The sequence below is a fragment of the Daktulosphaira vitifoliae genome, unplaced genomic scaffold, assembly GCF_025091365.1.
Source record: "Daktulosphaira vitifoliae isolate Bord-2020 unplaced genomic scaffold, ASM2509136v1 Scaffold_2, whole genome shotgun sequence".
NCBI classification, from domain to species: domain Eukaryota; kingdom Metazoa; phylum Arthropoda; class Insecta; order Hemiptera; family Phylloxeridae; genus Daktulosphaira; species Daktulosphaira vitifoliae.
Genome location: NW_026099573.1, coordinates 29,104,308 through 29,122,428, shown reverse-complemented (window position 1 = coordinate 29,122,428; position 18,121 = coordinate 29,104,308). Strand labels below are relative to the sequence as shown.

At 26.7% G+C, this 18,121-nt stretch overlaps 1 protein-coding gene across 1 annotated transcript; it reads right to left on the bottom strand.

The window, feature by feature from the left end:
* Nucleotides 1-11,070: 11,070 nt before the first annotated feature.
* LOC126897237 (uncharacterized) lies at nucleotides 11,071-14,532 on the bottom strand. The gene is made up of 6 exons (XM_050670694.1): nucleotides 14,429-14,532; nucleotides 14,110-14,344; nucleotides 13,432-14,009; nucleotides 12,675-13,029; nucleotides 12,049-12,264; nucleotides 11,071-11,954 (listed from the first exon to the last, which is right to left on the bottom strand). The coding sequence occupies exons 2-6, from the start codon at nucleotides 14,267-14,269 to the stop codon at nucleotides 11,248-11,250; spliced, it is 2,016 nt and encodes a 671-aa protein (XP_050526651.1). The 5' UTR covers nucleotides 14,270-14,344; nucleotides 14,429-14,532; the 3' UTR covers nucleotides 11,071-11,247.
* Nucleotides 14,533-18,121: the final 3,589 nt, after the last annotated feature.

Below are 18,121 nucleotides of genomic sequence, written 5' to 3'. Positions count from 1 at the left end.
TAATAAATATATTTACAACTAGCATGAGTCTGAAAGCTAAACTGCAAGTAATGTTCATCGTACTGCATTGTGTTATTATTGAAAATTGTATTCGATTTCCAAAAAAATTGCATCACCGTATATACTAAGAAAATGTCTATGTGTATTTGCTTCCATGGAGTTTAAATTCCTTACCCTAAATATCCAACTAAGCAAACATGAATCAAAGCTTAAAGAAGCACGACCAAGCTTGAAACAAAAGCAAACCCATTACTCAACAATTTTTCTCAAAACGACTTTTTAGTAAGAGAAGCAGTACGCATCGACACTACTCAATGAGACACTCAAGAAGCTCAAATACCAGGTGCTGAGGAAGTGAAACAGCAGTCACTAGATCTACTCCAACCACCAAAGTACCGGGCACTCCACCATGTTCCAGCGAATCCCAAGCTAAACCCCCGGTTCCAAATGTTCCTACTCATCCAATCTCGAACAATGTTCTTGCGAATCTTGATAAGCGGAGAAGAGTAATAAAATCCATATAGTCAATAGTCAAATCCTCAGGTCTCAAGTTAGAAGAAATTTTTTCCACAACAGAACTCGCTGATCCAAATTCAATTCGTGTATATCATTCAAGTCCTAATGACATCTTTGGGACACAAGGCATTGTCACTTATTCTTTGAATTATCAATAATATTTCACTATTATAACATCTATTACATTAATAGTAAGTATTATTTAAATATTATTATTAAGTTGATCAATTAATTTTCTAGTTACACACTTGTAATCGCTGTAAATATCGATGGTAAAAAATTAGAATTTGTCAAAAGAAACGCAGAGATTTATGGAGTTTAAGACAAAATTACATTAATACAGAGATTTTTTCGAGATTGTAGAAACGTTAAAAAAATATAAGCCATAGGTTATAGTGGCGTCTCCCTAAGGAGTGTCTCTTCATATAAGGAACACGAAGTTTACAGTCTTAAAAAATATATGTGTAACGACTACGAAGGAGGTGGTAAAAAACTCTTTGACCTGTTGAAAAGTATTGCTCCCAACGTAGCACTGCACATACCTAAACTACAGGTCGAAAAGAGGTAAATTAATTTAATTTCTATTTATAATTACAATTGTAGTTAATGTCAATCAATTAGTTTTCTAGTTGATACAATTTAGAAAATTATTCGACCTCGACACTTTGACATTCAACACAAATATATCGACGAAAGACACGATTCTATTACTATGTATTTCGGCCAATTTTTCAACATGAACACGAAATACTTATCTTATCACAATAAACTTTACACGAACAAAAAACATCCCAAGTATCCAGAATGTACTGATTACTATTATTGTTAGATTATAATTAAGACAATTTTACTAATTATTCACATTATATCGATAAACACAAATATTCACACTTCCTAATTTTCAATATTTTACCATTACAAACTTACCTATTTAGACAAACAACCGACTTTTGTAATTGTATAAATACCTTATAATTCTTTTATTTTTTCCACAGCTTGCTGTCGGATGAAATATTTTATTGAAAAATAAAGTTTAAATTATTGTATTATGATTATATAAATTTCATAGTACAACATATACAATTTTTATTGATTTTTTTAATTTATTTGTTTATGTATGACTTAAATTTAATTTTGTTTTATGTTTAAATTTTTCTATGTATATGACTACTTTAAATTATTCTGAATATATTTTGTCGATTATAAAAATACTTTAATCGCTAATATTGCTTTGCTCGAAATATGTTTAATATTTCTATGATAAATAATTATTATAAAAAATTGAATTTTTCGAGTTATTTTTTTACATTTTCATTTGAAAATATTTCATTGATTTATTATTTCATTCATTTTCAATAATAGGCCAGTCAACAAAGGAAAAATGACGGAAAAAATTCCCAACGAAATTTTTTTTTTTTTAAAGTTGAATTAAGATATTTATAATGACATACTAAAAGTCCTCATCCATTGGATTTGAGCTTTTTTTATTTTCTCAAAAAACATTAAACTTACAAAAAACAGTTTCGTATATAAGTTGTTTAAAGGACAATTTTAAACAAAAAATATCATATTTATTTGTTCATTTTAACAAATATTTTTCGATTTACATTACATTTAGTATAAGTACTAAAATTTATTTTCAATTTTTTTCCAATTTACGATTACTTATCATATTATTCTTACATCAGACACAATGATAAGAGTACTAAAATTTTCAATTTTTTTTTTATATTTTCTTATTCATTTTCCTTCTCCAAATTTTGATCGAATAAATCTTCAATAAAAGTACAATCTTCTTCATCTTTAATCTCTATTTCTACTGAATTTGTACACTATTGGCCTTTGCAATGTCCACATATAATAGAACATTTAAGTCCAGTTTTTCAGCAGCCACAATTTTTACCATAACCTTTGGCATAACTGCATGATATGCTTTTAAGTATTTGGTTGGGTGCTGGAGCTTTCAATACTGTAACTGGGGACAAAATATAATTTTGGATAACCCACTCCCACTCTTCAGGATTTTTTTTTGCGACCCAGCCATAACTGCACTTGTAAATAAACTCGGTAATAGTGTTGTCTTGCAGTATCTTCTGTTGGAGGGAGTGAAACAAGATTAGTTTTATTTTTCGTTGCAAATTTTGTGAATAAATTAAAACGATGTATATTCAAAGATTTTTCATTTTCAGGTGCTCCATATAAATATAACAAGCACTGAATACCATTTTGAGTTATTTCATCATGAGATTAATTAGGTCTAATAAAAATTGAAATAATTGAATTTATGTCCTCTCGTTTTTGTAAAATTTGAACACATTTTTTTTCCTTTTTGAAATAAGGCTGACGTTGTATCACATCTACTTATTGCATGATAAAATAGTATTTTATTGATCAACGAAGGATTATTTTTTTGTATAAATTCAGTACTAAACATTTTTTTTTCTTCATTACCGGAGCTTGCTTTTAAAAATATATGTTATTTTCACTAGGAGTTAAAGCGAAAAGAAGTACTAATAAATCAATATCTTCACCAACCACAATAACTTTAGGATGATAACTAGACACATTAATTGCAGTGTTAACAATTAATGTATCGGTATTATCATTTGCTATTTTAACAACAAATTCATTGCATACTAGTTTAGTTTTAAGCATTTCAATAAATCGAATTTTACTATTATCATTTGATAAAAAGTTGTCCTGTAAAACAGGAACAACCATATGGCTTTTAAAAAATATATCAGCACATTTTTTATTTAACCTTCGACGTTATCGCTTTGAACTTTTTGTACTTTTTACATTATTCTGATGACTATCAAACACAACAATTACAGTACCATCAGTACCAAAGTGTTTTTTTAAATAAGTAACATAAAATTCACAAATTAGTTCAAATGTTTGATACATTTGCCAAATAACTTTATAGAGGAAAAATTCTCCATCAATTATATACTTTGCACTAGTAATATATAAACTTTCTAAAGGTATGTGCTGTAAAATATCATATAAAGCAGATTTTTTTGTTTTTCTAAAACATTTTTATCAAATAATGCCAAAGGGAAAGGTGCGAGTTCAAATTGAAGATATGACAAAAGTTCTTTATCACTTTTTTTTAAAATAGCGATTCGTTGAAATAGTAGAAATGGGTTTACTTTAATTATTTCATTATTCATTTTAACACCAGAAGTTATTGAAGCTAGAGTTAAAACTTTATTTGGCCTTTTAAGTTTTATATCATGAAAGTTATTACCCACCATTGAGCTTACTAAAACAAGACCAATTTCATACGCTTTATGACAATTAACTTTATCATTACCAGAAATTCCGGTGGCAAGTGACATAACATAATTGTTGTTTGGGAATGGACAATTTAATGAGAACCATTTGACAATTTTTTCAACATCACGAGATATTCTAGACTCACGTAGTTCGATGTGCTGTTCGCTTATACTGGAAGAAAGATTTACAAAATTTTCAATGTTAGCACATATATTATTTAAAACAGGCATACTCAAAATCAATTTATTTAATACGCTATTCGTTATACCTCTACCATGTGTTAGACTACCAGCTGTTTTCATTGTCTGCATAAGAGTTTGTTCAATCGTTATATCTGTCCATATACCAGACCAATTTTTATCTACGCGACGAATAGTAAAGTAACTTTTATTTACAAATTTTGAATATTCTGTAGTATTCATTTTATTCTCTAATGTAAGAATATCTTGTAAATACATATAAGTAGCCTTAGCGTATGGAATGTGACCGCATGCTTGAAAATAAGGAAGCATGTCTCTATAAGTTAAATGTAGACACCAGTCACCTAATCTTTCGACTTGAATACATTTTTTCATTAATGTAAGCATTTCAAAATATTGTATCCATAACGCAGTTGTTGGACTTAGATTTTTAATTGAACTAACTTCGATTATAAATTTATTAGTTGTAGAAATAAAAGTTGTCTTTATTTATTTTTTCCATACTTGTGGAATCCACAAAGTATTTATTAAAGTACTCTTGAACTTTAACTCGCTCATCTTCAGTTAGATCAATTCTTTCAAAAATAAGTTTTGACAAAGCTAAATGCGTTAATGAATGCGCTCAGATAGATCTCGAATAGGTATGACCAGATAATAGGTTTTCTACAGAATTTGGTGCATATATAGTGTTTAACATTTCCTGACGTCCACTATTTGTCATTAGATACCCAATGCAGCCTATAAAAGACACCAGTAAATGAAAGCCCCCGAGTCGAACAATGACGTTTGAAAGTTCTTTACCATAAGTATGAACTATATCTTTTGCTTTAATATACAATGGCAAATCAAAAGTAACAAAGTAAAAATTTTAGTTTTTTGATTGATTTCATTTGATTCTTTTACTGCAAAATGGAGTACTGTTGAAATTGCACCATAACTATGAGGTGGTAAATTTACAAATGGTAAAAAAGTTATTTGTGAAAGTGAAAAAAAAAATATTAGTTTGGGGTTAAACTAAACAAGACTATTCAAATTTAATAATATCGTGGTAAGCTGTCAATCATTTGATTAATTGTTTTAGCATGTAAAGATTTTTTAATTATTTTATCCATAGAAGTTATAAAGTCTTCTCTGTGTTCAAAAACAGTATTAACGGTTCTTATATTAAAATTTCAACAAGTCTGTACTACTCTTGGCAAACGAACTTCATCTAACACTGAAACCCTCTGTGGTGAAAGAGAAAAAAACACTGGTATTTTAAATTTATTTGAAAAAAATATACGAACTTGCTTATTTTTTGAAATTGATTGCATCATTATGAAATTTAATTTTTGAGAAAGACTTAGCTTATTTACATGTAGCAGTCAAAAGTTGAGGAGTGGATTTAAAACTCGCCGTATGATAGATCTTGTTTGCATGTACAACTTAGTTGTATAAAGTAAACAAGATGAATGTTCATTACCTATCTTAATTTTAATTTGGATGGCGAGACTGTAAATGAATATTCCGAGTGGTATTTATAATTTCTAAATAATAAGTTAGTTTTTGTTGTAAGTTAATTATTAGCTTCGAAGCGAAATTGAGAAGGTATTAGTTTTACTATATTGTGTTTTTTTTGTGTCTGTTACACAAAAATCGTTAATTTTCGAAATTTTTTCAATTTTTTTTTCTTAAAACTGCCAAGACTTTTTCAAGCATGGACAAATCAATATTTTTTTTATAGATGTATAATGTCTTTATCTTTCATTTGGTACATTTTTTTTGTAAATCTGACATTTAACCTGCACACAGGGAGAGATTTAAAATGACAACTTTTTCACAAAAAATTAACTTTTTCAACTTAACTTTTGAAAGTGTTACGGAAAGACTGACACTTTTATATATATCTTAATTTAAAGTTAATGTAATATACTTAATTATGGAAAAAAAAAATTCTGACTTTATTTTGTCTTCATGGTGAAAATGACTACCGAATGCTATTTTTGTGTGAAAATTCTCGATTTTATATTTTACATTTTAATATTATAATGCTATAACTTATTAAATAGTGTATGGATCAACACAATTTTTTTATGAGAAATAATTTTTTTAATAATCCCTTTTTCACTCGACATACTTTACCTTAATCAGGATATTAATAAGGAAACAGATGATCATGTAGCTTTTGGAAGAATCCGCCAACTTTTTAAAATTAAACACTATCAAAATATTTACATCGAAGCATTTTTTTTTATAGTGATTTTAATCACTCTCAGATATCATTATACTTGATCCAACTATGCCACGTCACCACTGTGCCACGACCCCCCTGTGATGGTTTTTTTTTTATTTATTAAATAATAAGAATTTATTTGTTTAAACATCTCGTTAATAACAAAGTTAAAAATCAACCATTTATTACTAACTTATCTACTACTAACTTATTAGAGATATACTTAAAATTTGTGTAGTTTTATATTGCCAAGAACTATCTTACAATTGCATATTAATATCCCTATTAAAAACCCATAATTATCAAGAATCATTTTTTATATTTATAATTTTTTTATGTTAAAAAAATACAAATTGAATAAACAATAATTACAATATAAATTCAAAATTATACCAAAACTCTACTCGTTATCAATGTTTAAATATGAACAAATTTTAATAAAAAAAAAATGTTTCATCATATTTATTTTATATTTACACGTAAATTTGCTTAGTTCAATTAAAGATATAATAAAAATTGATCACTTGTATTATTTTTTTTTTTGTTGTTGATTTAAAGTGTAAAAAATAGAGACGCTGAAAAAAAATAATCATATGATTTTTTATTAAAATAAGTATCAGAATAAATTTTAATGTTTACTCTTTATTTAAAAAAATAATAGTTAGAATTTTTCAATTTATACTTTATTTCAATCCGTATATCCTTTATTAATAATTATATCATAATAGATATTTTCAATTTGTCTTTCATTGTATACAAAACCAAGTTCTGTGTATTTTGTTTCTATAATCTGATCAATAAAATCATCAAAATATTCCATAAGAAAGCTTAAATAACATTGTGTAATTCCTTTTTTTTCTTTTAATTTTTCGAAATATTTGTTGTAATCATTTTTAAAGAGTTTATTTTTATCTGGTATATCGACGTTATAACTACACAACAGAGAATAGAAATCTTTGTTAAACTTGAGTATAGAATTCAAAAATAGATCAAGTTCATATTTTTTATCAACAATAACATTGTTTACTTTTTCGAATAATTCGTCAAACTTCTCAAACACCGATATCATTACATAATTTGCTTCAATCGTTGACAAAAGTTTGATAAACTTTAACGCACTTAGAAAATATTTTACCAATTTCTTGGATTTTGTGAAGTTCGACTTTACCGTTATTACACATTTTTCAAACAATTCATCTGACTCATCACTTTTTACCTTTGAATGTTCGAGGTTACATAAATCGATAAACTCTAAAAAATATACAATGACTGAATACAAAGCTTTTGCGTACTCGATGTTTATCAATAGCACAGCCTGCGGATATTTTGTTACATAATTATCCTTATCAACACGATTTTTCTCTGATAGATCTTTTACGAATAAATCTTCTAGTACAACGTCCACTTTATTTGGAAAATCATACAAGGATTTTTCTTCTATATGCCACTTGGTCTCCATGAGTAATGAGTTTAAAAATTTTATGACACTTTCTTCATTGTTAATCGTTGTTCTAATTGTACTACAAAACGTTAAAAAAAATACCGAAGCGACGTAAATTTTCATTTTAGTGAAGTATTTTTATTAAAATATACAATTAACTTAAGAATTATTTTATTACAATAAATAGTATTCAAAATTAATGATTGGCGAACAAGAAATTTTTTTTTTTTTAAGTTCAAATCTTGGTAATCTGTATGTTGTGTTTGACGTCAGTCTTTTCTATTTTAAGTACATTTTATTCTATTTGTTGAATATAACAAATGTGATCACGCCAAATAGTATAATCAATTTATGAAGTTTTTATAATTTGTATTAATAACTAATGAATAAAAAAATTCTGACTTCAAAAACACAGAGCTTAAAATTTAAGAGTGCACCTGGAATGTACTAAATTTACTATAACATAGACTACAAAATAGTTAGGATCATTTTTGGTCTGAAAAAAAATTGTTAAGCTTCAATGCGTAATTGAGAAGGTATTTACTATGATGGGCATTTTTTCATGCTTATCTATGAAAATTCTGAACTCTCACTGGACTGATTATTATGATTAATACGTCAAAAAAACCCGATTTGAATCTACTGTTGGAAAAAAATCCCTTAATTTCATAAATATCTCAAAATTACGTTGCCGTAAAAAATAGAATTTTTCAATTTTTTTTCTGCATTTAATAACTGCTATAACTTTTTATTTAAATATTTAAATGAAATTCTGCGTTCTTTAAACCTATATCAAATTTTAAAGCTATTTAATAGTACTTTATGATGAAAAAAAAAAAATTTTCTTACGATAATTTTTCTATAAGTTATTTGACTTTAAATCAAAAATAGCAAGATTTCTGTAAAAATTACTATTTCATATTTCTATAAATTTTTTTTTTTTTTTTACATACTGATGAAAAGAGACGTTTAAAAAATCATAGAAAGTAAGAAAAATCAATTCAAAGTATGGCAGTAGAGCAAAAGCATAGAAAAGTGAATAGAGTATAAATGCTTGTTCAAAGAAGCCAAGTGTGCAGTAAGTAAGGCGAAGTTAAAGAGGTATGATGAGTTATGATAGGCTAGGAACAAAGGAAGGCGATAAAGAAATTTATAGATTTGCTAAAGTAAGAGAGAAAAGAACTAAAGATTATCATTATATAAGGTGTATAAAAAGTGCTTATAATAGGGTACTCTCGAGTGATGATGATGTGAAAAGAGGTGGAAAGAGTATTTTGAAAAATTACAGAGTGAGGAGTATCCAAAAGAGACATTAGAGGATATTTTGGCGAATGAGGATCTGGTAGATTTAATTAGTAAGAAAGAGGTATCGGAGGCTGTGGCATCAATGAAAAAGAATAAAGCAGTGGGACCAGGTAAAGTGTCAGTAGAAGTATGGAAAATATTAGGCGATGTTGGCATAAGGTGGTTGAAGGAACTTTTAAATAAAATATTATTAGAAAGGATAATTCCAAATGAATGGAGGAATAATATTGTGGTGCCGATATTTAAAGGTAAAGCTGACATACAGGAGTGTCGAAATTATAGAGGCATAAATATGAGTCAGTACGAATAATTGGGAAAAGGTAATAGATAAGAAAATAAGAAATGAGACATCGGTATCTAAAAACCAGTTTGGATTTATGCCTGGTAAGTCAACAATGGAGCCATTATTTTGTTTGAGGCAACTAATAGAAAAGTTTAAGAAAAAAAAGAAAAAGCTTTGTATGGTATTTATAGATTTGGAGAAAGCGTATGACAGAGTACCGAGAGAGGTTCTAAAGTGGACATTAATGAGAATGAGAACCAAAAAAGTACATTAATATAATAGAGGATATGTATGATTGCAATAGTACCAGGGTATAAAGTGTGGGAGGAGATACGGAAGGTATTAGTGTAAGGGTAGGAATGCATCAAGGTTCTGATTTAAGCCCTTATTTATTTTCTATAGTGATGGATGAAATTACTAGAGAAATACAAGGAGAGGTGCCGTGGTGCATGTTGTTTGCTGACAATATACTGTTAATAGGAGAAAATAGGAAGGAAATTAATCAAAGGTTAGAGGTGTGGAGATCAGCTCTTAAAGAAAAGAGTTTAAAAATAAGTAGGAGTAAGACAGAGTATATAGAGTACGAGTTTAATAAAGGAGAACACGATGTAGGTGAAATAATGTTGATTGGAGAGGTGGAAAGTTTGAAGTATTTAGGATTAGTTGTGAAAAAGAGCGGTGGTATTGACGAGCATGTAAGATACAGGTTTAAGTGCGGGTGGTTGAAGTAGAGAGAAGCCTCTGGGTCTTATGCGATAAAAGAATTGCAATGAGGCTGAAAGATAAATTCTGCAAGACTGTAGTGATGCCAGCTATGATATATGGTTCAGTGTTGGGCGGTTGATAAGAAAGTAGAGCAGAGAATGAGTGTAGCAGAGATGAGAATGCTTAGTTGGATGAGTCGAGTGACTAGAGAAGATAGGATAAGGAACGAGCATATAAGAGGAAGTATAGGTGTAGCGTCAATCGTGGATAAGATAAAAGATAATAGACTTAGATGGTTTGGTCATGTTATGAGGAGAGAAGAACCGAAAGCCGTAAGAACAGTTGTAGAAATGTATGTTGAAGGAAGAAGAGGTAGAGAAAGACCAAAAAAGAGATGGAGAGATGTTATTGAATGCTGTATGAGAACAGCTGATGTGAGCGTAGAGGATGTGAAATCGTGTCAAGTGGAAGATTAGGATAAGGATGGCCGACATCAAGTAGTTGGGACTAAGGCGAGGAAGAAGATACTGATGAAAAGAGACCATAAGCTTGCTTTTGATATAATTTTTATAAAAATTAAACAAAATCACATTATTTTTTTCATATAATAAAATAAATAAATTTGATTTGGGGTAAAAATCCAATACAACTTTTTTTTAAATATTTGAGGTTTATAGATTATTTTATTAAATTTGAATGATAAATCCAATAATTTTTACTTCAATTTATTTTGTTATTTATACCTCTATATATTTTTTTAATAGTTTTTCTTGCTAAAATTAAATAATAATTAAAATAAATATAATAATATACAGTGTCATAACAATAATATAAATACTATACAACTTGATTTTTCATTTAAGACAAAATGTTAACAATAATATAGTATTTTGAACAAATGTTTATATCATAAACTTAGAGAAAGTTTTACTTTCATAAATTTACCGTATATTACACAATAGATAAAAAAAATTAAACTCAAAAGACAAAATAAAAATTTTGAAATAACTATAACAATTTTTTTTATTTTATAACTAAATGATAATTGGCATTTACAATTTAATATGTTAATGTGCGCTGTGAATACCAATTTAAAATAGAAAAATTAATTATTAACTTACAATATAGGTCAATAATCAATTTTTATTTACATTAATTATTTAGTTTTTGTTTATAAAAAAAAGTACAATATACATTAATTATAAACCAAAACTGATATTATGATTAACAATAATTAGTAATTATCATTCATAATTATTATGATTGTTATGAATTGCAAAATATACTAGAAAAATTATGAGTATTCTCAAAGTGATTTTGGTAATGAAACCAGAGAATCAACTACTTTATAGATAGTTGAATGTCGAATATCAGTAGCATTAATAAATTTATAGATCTTTTTTTTTATACGGCTCACAGCATGATATACCAAAGTTGTTACTTCATTTTCATCATCAATTTCTTCTCCAGTAAATAAATCAAAGTTCAATAATACTATACCAGATTGCCTTTCTTCATTTTCATCTTCATCTTCATACACAGAATTAACTATAACAGTAACAGTTAAGTTTTTATTTAGTATGGGGTTTTGATGTTGAAACTCTTTCTCAGCACCTAAATCCAACAACAGTCCCTCGTTTTTCATAGAATTTTCATCAAAATAACAATCCATTCTAATTGTCAATATATATTTAATCAAAGAAACATCATTATTATAATCACTTTCTAAAGATGAAATCAAAAATCTTATTGTATCAAAGGTTGAAGTAGAGTTTTGAAGTTTTGTTGATTGTTCATAATCACTTGAAAAATAGTAATCTAAAAGTTCAATTTGAATAAGAACTTCAGAATTACTAACAAATTCTTCTATAAGGGAATCAATAAACAAAGTGGAAATTTTAGACCTATCCATAATATTTTCTGCATAATTTTCATCTTTTTCTTGATTTTTATTTTCTATACAGGTTCTATATGCTTGAAGTGCAACTGAATTTACCCTTGTAACATAAGTAACTAAAAGTAAACACAATAAATAAATAAATACAATTTATAGTTATGTAATACTATACAATTTTTTATCATAAATAATAGATTTTTTATTACTCACCAAAATCGATCATACTTGTATCCAAACAATCTAAATCTAACATCATTTCTGATAGAATGGAAGTATTTTGCAATATATTTTTGTTCAATACTTTTACAACATATCTATTATTTCTATTATTAATGATAAATTTCTTGTTACGTGTATTTGGCAGTACAGATGGAAAACAAGTACTAACTGATGCCAACAAAACATTTTGTTCCTTTGTCGAAAATCCTAAAAAATATAGATATTTCCAATTATTAAAGAATAACAATTAAAATATTTAGATCAATTTTATATTATATAGTAAGATGTTCTAAAATAATTTTGAAATAAATCTCATAAGTATCATTTAAATAAACTATTTATTCCTGGTATTCTAATCTAATAGTCATCAAAGCCAATATTTATAGAAAACAAGTACAAAGAACTTAAATACAACAATATAAATTTTATTAAAATATAAAATATTGAATTTTAGATCTTTTTATATAGTTCTAAAATTGATTTATTTAATTAATTAAATCAAGTCAAAATATTGTTTTATTATTTTATACCATTCTATTTAAAATAACAAAATTACAGAGTTTTACTAAAATTATTTTATTGCTATTGTAATAGAGAGTTAGAAAGGACAATTATACCTTTAGTATGTAAATTATCTTCACTGCCAGGACTACAATGAGTAGACATTTGAATCCTCTTACAACTAATAATGGTATGTAGTAAAATTAATGGTGTGATAGATTGATGATAATAATCATTCAAATCAAAATCATTTTGTTCTAAGACCAAAAGTTCTGTTTGTATATCCCCATATTCTGAATCACAAAATGTATTATTTGTTATTTTACATGTGTCTGATGATTTTTCTAATTGAGATAGTTGTTTATATTGAGCAAATGCATTTCTACAATTCAATATATAATTTTGTTGATTTTGATTTAACATCATTTGTTGTTTTGATATTCTGGCAGTAGGATTCGAAAATTTGTAAAACTATAATTAAAAAAAAAAAGTTCTATTGACATATTAATAAATAATAAATTTTAAATGAATTAAGTACAAATGAGCCTATTTATTATAAATATTTGGCAATATTCTTTGTTTATAGTAGTAAAAATTAAGGAAATTTTCTACTTAATTTATTGAACATTAAGAATTTTTAAAAACCATGAAAACAATTTTTGCTATAATTATCTCACTAGAATTTTTAATTTAACATATACATTTTTAAATTTAATTACTTAGTCAAAAATTTAAAACTTTAAATATATTAAATATTAATAAAAAATAATGCATAAAATGATATAAAGAGACATAACTTTTAAAAAAATTATTGATTTTCAAAATTTTACAGAACATTAACGTTGATTATAACAACTGATTATCATTACTTACTTGATACTGTTGAAAACATGAAAATAAGTCATCTGCTAGGCTTAATAAACAATTATCATTGCACAAGGGATTCCACTCTTCTAATGAAGGAAACAGACAGCATTCATCTTCATTAGAATACAAAAATTCTGCAAGATATTGCTGAAATGATTGACTTGTAGAAATTGAATAACTTTCATTATATTCTCTTATTTCAGTTTGTATTATTTTAGAAGTATGACTGTTTGTCATTGAATGTTGGTAGTCGGTTCCAGATCTTTGACGCCAGTTAATTTTTAAAAAAACAATTTCTGGAGCTCTTTGTGGACGTGAACATTGAGTTATTATCATCCATTCAGAATAGTAACAAGAATCAGAAAGCACAACATCTGTAGATGTTTGAGTAGGTTTTAAGGGTGATGGGTCGATGCATAACTGTTGATCTCCTGAATAGCATGGAATAGATACAACAAATCTATCAAGACATCTCTGATTTAGTTGTTTATTTGTAGAGTCTTCTATACTCAAATCACATGAATTTAAATATTTAGGTGTAGAAGATTGAAATTGTGAAAGTATTATTCTTCTACCTAATGGTCCTAAAAAATTCAGTTAGATACATTATATGAGTAATTGTTATAATATCTAAATAAGGAATATCAACCTAATTTAAAGCTAATATCTAATTATATCTCATACCTAATTTATGTTGAGACAACTTGAATAGAGGTGAAGAAAGTCGTGGGCAAAACTCTTTCACACTATTTTCTATATATTGACAGTATTCTTCATCGAGCCAGTTTTCTTCAATACTAGAATCATCATCATTTGAATCCTGGTTTTGAATATTTTCATCCATCAGTCAACGATTCAATACACTAATAATCACTTTTAGGTTGAAAAATATTGTATTTGAAATAACGTTTGCTATATTCTATATACACACACATACAAAGTATTCTATAAATTACTTCAACATAAATTTATAATTTATATATATGTATAAAATTAAAATTACTCAATGAAAATAATACAGCCGTATTTTATTAAATAAATAAATATAAATTCTTATCGTATAATGGTATACAATATTTATCATAATAAATTATTGAGTTAATTTGGTTGGAAAATAAGTATTTCTGTAATCACCAAAACTATTCTTATCGCTAAAATATTTTCAGTATGATAACAGTTTAATCGAGGATCGTGGACTCATAAATAAATACATATGAAGGGTACAGGGAAAAAACCGACTAAGTCACTTTTTTTCACAAATGAATATTATGGTATCATTAGTTTCAGCTAGAGACACTGCACATTCTGACAGGTCGAAACAGGAAAATAATCAACTATATTAATAGATATTAGCGCTCAAAGTTTTGGTGTACAGGGAAAAAACCGACGAAGTCACGTCGTCCAGTGTACTAACTGCTTAATTCAACATTTTGAGTGTAGATTTCAGTACGATTTTAGAGGTAATTAGAGAAAAGGCAAGTGTTATTAATCTGTTGTTATTGCGGCGTGACCGGCGTTTTTCATAACGTGTTTAACTACAGTTGTTGTATTAATATAGCGTTGTACATAACGGCTTCAAGTTTTTGAATTATATTTGGTAGTTCTTGTCATACAAGCGCATTATGTCTGAAATAAGTGAGTCAGAGGGCAATGTAGTTCTTAAAACTCAAGCACGAAAAAAGAAAAGGACTGGTCGCTTATCAGAAGTAAGTAAAAAAATAAAATTATCGTCACATGAAATGGGAGGTTCTTGCAAATGCACTCGATTGAAATGCTTTGAAACAACATCAGAGGAAGAAAGGAAAATGATACTGCGCCATTTTAACTCACTTAGCTCACATAATGATCAGAATAATTATTTGGCGGGTTTGATTGTAACGCACCCAGTGCAAAAACGCAGGCCTCGACTAAATGAAAGCAGTGCCACAACACGTGATGCTTCTTTTTCGTACAGGGTACGAATCCAGGGTGAAAATTCTGTCCAGAGAGACATACCTGTCTGTGAAAAAGCATTTCGTGCAATTCATGGTATAACACACAGTAAACTTGTTTATATAAAGAACAGTCTAAAGTTATATGGAGTTGCTCCTCAGGATAAGAGAGGTAAACACNAAAACCCTTATCCAAAATTATTAATTTGTCCAATGCATATTTGTTACAATTAACAATTTGTCTGTAATCGTAGTTACAACAAATATATACCAAAAGTATAGTTGTCCCAATAAATATTAAAAATTTATTAACAAATTTTGTCCCAAAGTTATCTTTTTCAAAATACTTTATTTCATACAAATTTGTTAAAATAAATATTTTATCTATCTATTGGAATAAAGTAATATTTTATTAAAAGTTTATTGTGAGGTGGATTCTTTAATAAAAGATAAGAATTACAAAAAATTAAAATTAACTATTTTAAGTTCAAAGATATTATTAGAGAACTTTATAATACTTATTTAGCATTTTAATTACAATAATTTGCTTTTTTATTTGTTAATTGTGTACATTGCATAAAAAAAATTACATTTAATACTAATATTGTCTCAGGATAGCACTATAAAAGAGCTAAAAGCTCTTAGATTTTTTTTCTATTATCATTTTCCTGTCTAGATATTTATGCTATGAACGTTTATTTTTGAAGTGTTGTCAACAAAGTTTTTTTAATTACCATTGTGAATAATCACTACGATTCGGGGTTCAATGCATTTATAAAATTTGTTTGGACCACTTTTGAGATACCCGACTACATGATAATTTGCTATAAGTATATTCAGTACCACAGGAACTTTTTTATTCTAGAATGAAGGGATTAAACTGTACACTCCATGTATAAATTTCTAACTTATTTGAATTTATTAAGATTAAGCAAAACAATCACGAATATTTATTTATCATTGATGTACTCGAGATAACTAAAATGAAAACTATAAATGCATAAGTCCGAAATCCTAATAATTACATATATGTGATTCTCATATTGAATTTATTTAATAAAAATTTATCATAAATATTTGTTTTGTGTTTTCTTGCAATGGTAGATATACTATATCACAATTTAAGGTTATAATAGTATTTTCAGATATTACGCGCATTTAATAAATAAAATTGTTGGTACTAAATTTTATTAAATAGTTGATTAATCGACCCATAGGAATTAACACATTATAAAGGATTTCAAAATTATATTATAATGAGATCACAACGTATTTTATATATAGATCATAAACTCGCAGGTTCATTAGATAATTATAATCCAAAAAGGAAGGTATTCATCATATTTATATACATAAAGATTTAAAGAAGTAAAATCTAGAATATAAAGATCTGATATGTGTAACTTTTCAAATTATTTTAGACAAAATTTAGATAGTTAATACTCATTTTCAAAAGTCTTAGACACGTAGTTATCAAGTATGGATAGCCTGGGTCCACAGGAAATTTATGATAAAAATAACGTTAGCCTAAAGGTGGTTTAAAATATAACTTTAGTTATATTTATAATAAACATTTTAGGGGTTGTAAATAATGAAAAATATCTAATTTTGTAACATTAATTAAGATATTTTCAAGGCAGACTTTGAAGTAGCGATGAGAAATAATTATTAGTAGATATCGAAATATTCGATAGTTATCCAATCTTTCGAATAATTTTTAAACTTTCGATAGTTTTTAAATATTTGATAGCTTATGATAAAAATAAAATATTTGGTTGAATTAGTAGCAATTTGTATCAAAGGTCTGAACAAATTAATGACAAGTAAATAAATGTTTGTATATTTTGTTGTCAATGCTTTTCTAATTTAACTTTTATAGTGAAATCTTATTCAAAATACACGTTATATTTTATAAATAAATTTATTAAATAACATGTATAAGTAATAATTAAAAAATAGGTAATGAACCAAGACATGGTTAAAAGAAATGAAAATTTCGCTATAAAACAATTTATCGGTACGAAAATTTCCAATTGGAAATTGTGTGTAGAAATGTTACTTGAAAAATTTGGTAGTAAATATTATGTTAATAGAGTACTTTAAAGAGGTGCTAAACCTGAAGAAGAAATTAAATGGAAGAATGACGTTAATAAGTGTTTGTGTGACAATAAGAAAACGTATAAGTGTATCATGTAAATTATATTTAAGAAAATGACTCTTGACATTGTAGTATGATAATGAAATAAATTTAGAAAGTCATTATCTAACATTTAATGAACTAATACGTCAGCTCAGGAAAACAGTTGAAAATAAAAAAATGTAGATACTATTTGTAATTTACTACTAATCATTCCTGATAGTTACAATACTATAATAATTACTAAGACTTACATAACATAAAACTATAAATATTTACATTAGTAGTATAAATTTGTAAATTTAGGAATAAAATTTTTTAAAAATGTAACAAAAAAATTTTATTTATGTAAACATTTAAAGAAAAATGCATTTTCAAATATATTAACAACATTTTCTAATTACATTAAACTTCAAATGACATTGAAACAACATTTTAATGACTTGTGTACCACCAAGATTTAATAACAGATATGTCTAATCTGATGACTAAATCGTAGCAAATAGTTTTAAAGGTGTGAATAAATTAGTATCAATTAGTATACGAAGTGTGAACTAATATGTAGCAATTAGTTATATTAGTTAAGTATAAAAATAACATAATTCACATTTCACCTATCTAATATTAA

What these genes read in the sequence shown, in the direction of transcription:
- LOC126897237 (XM_050670694.1), bottom strand. Translation starts at nt 14,269, where the DNA reads ATGGATGAAAATATTCAAAACCAGGATTCAAATGATGATGATTCTAGT. An exon ending in CATGTTTTCAACAGTATCAA is followed by an intron (nt 13,030 to 13,431) that starts GTAAGTAATGAT and finishes TTTTAATTATAG; the next exon opens with TTTTACAAATTTTCGAATCC. An exon ending in AGATAATTTACATACTAAAG is followed by an intron (nt 12,265 to 12,674) that starts GTATAATTGTCC and finishes TATATTTTTTAG; the next exon opens with GATTTTCGACAAAGGAACAA.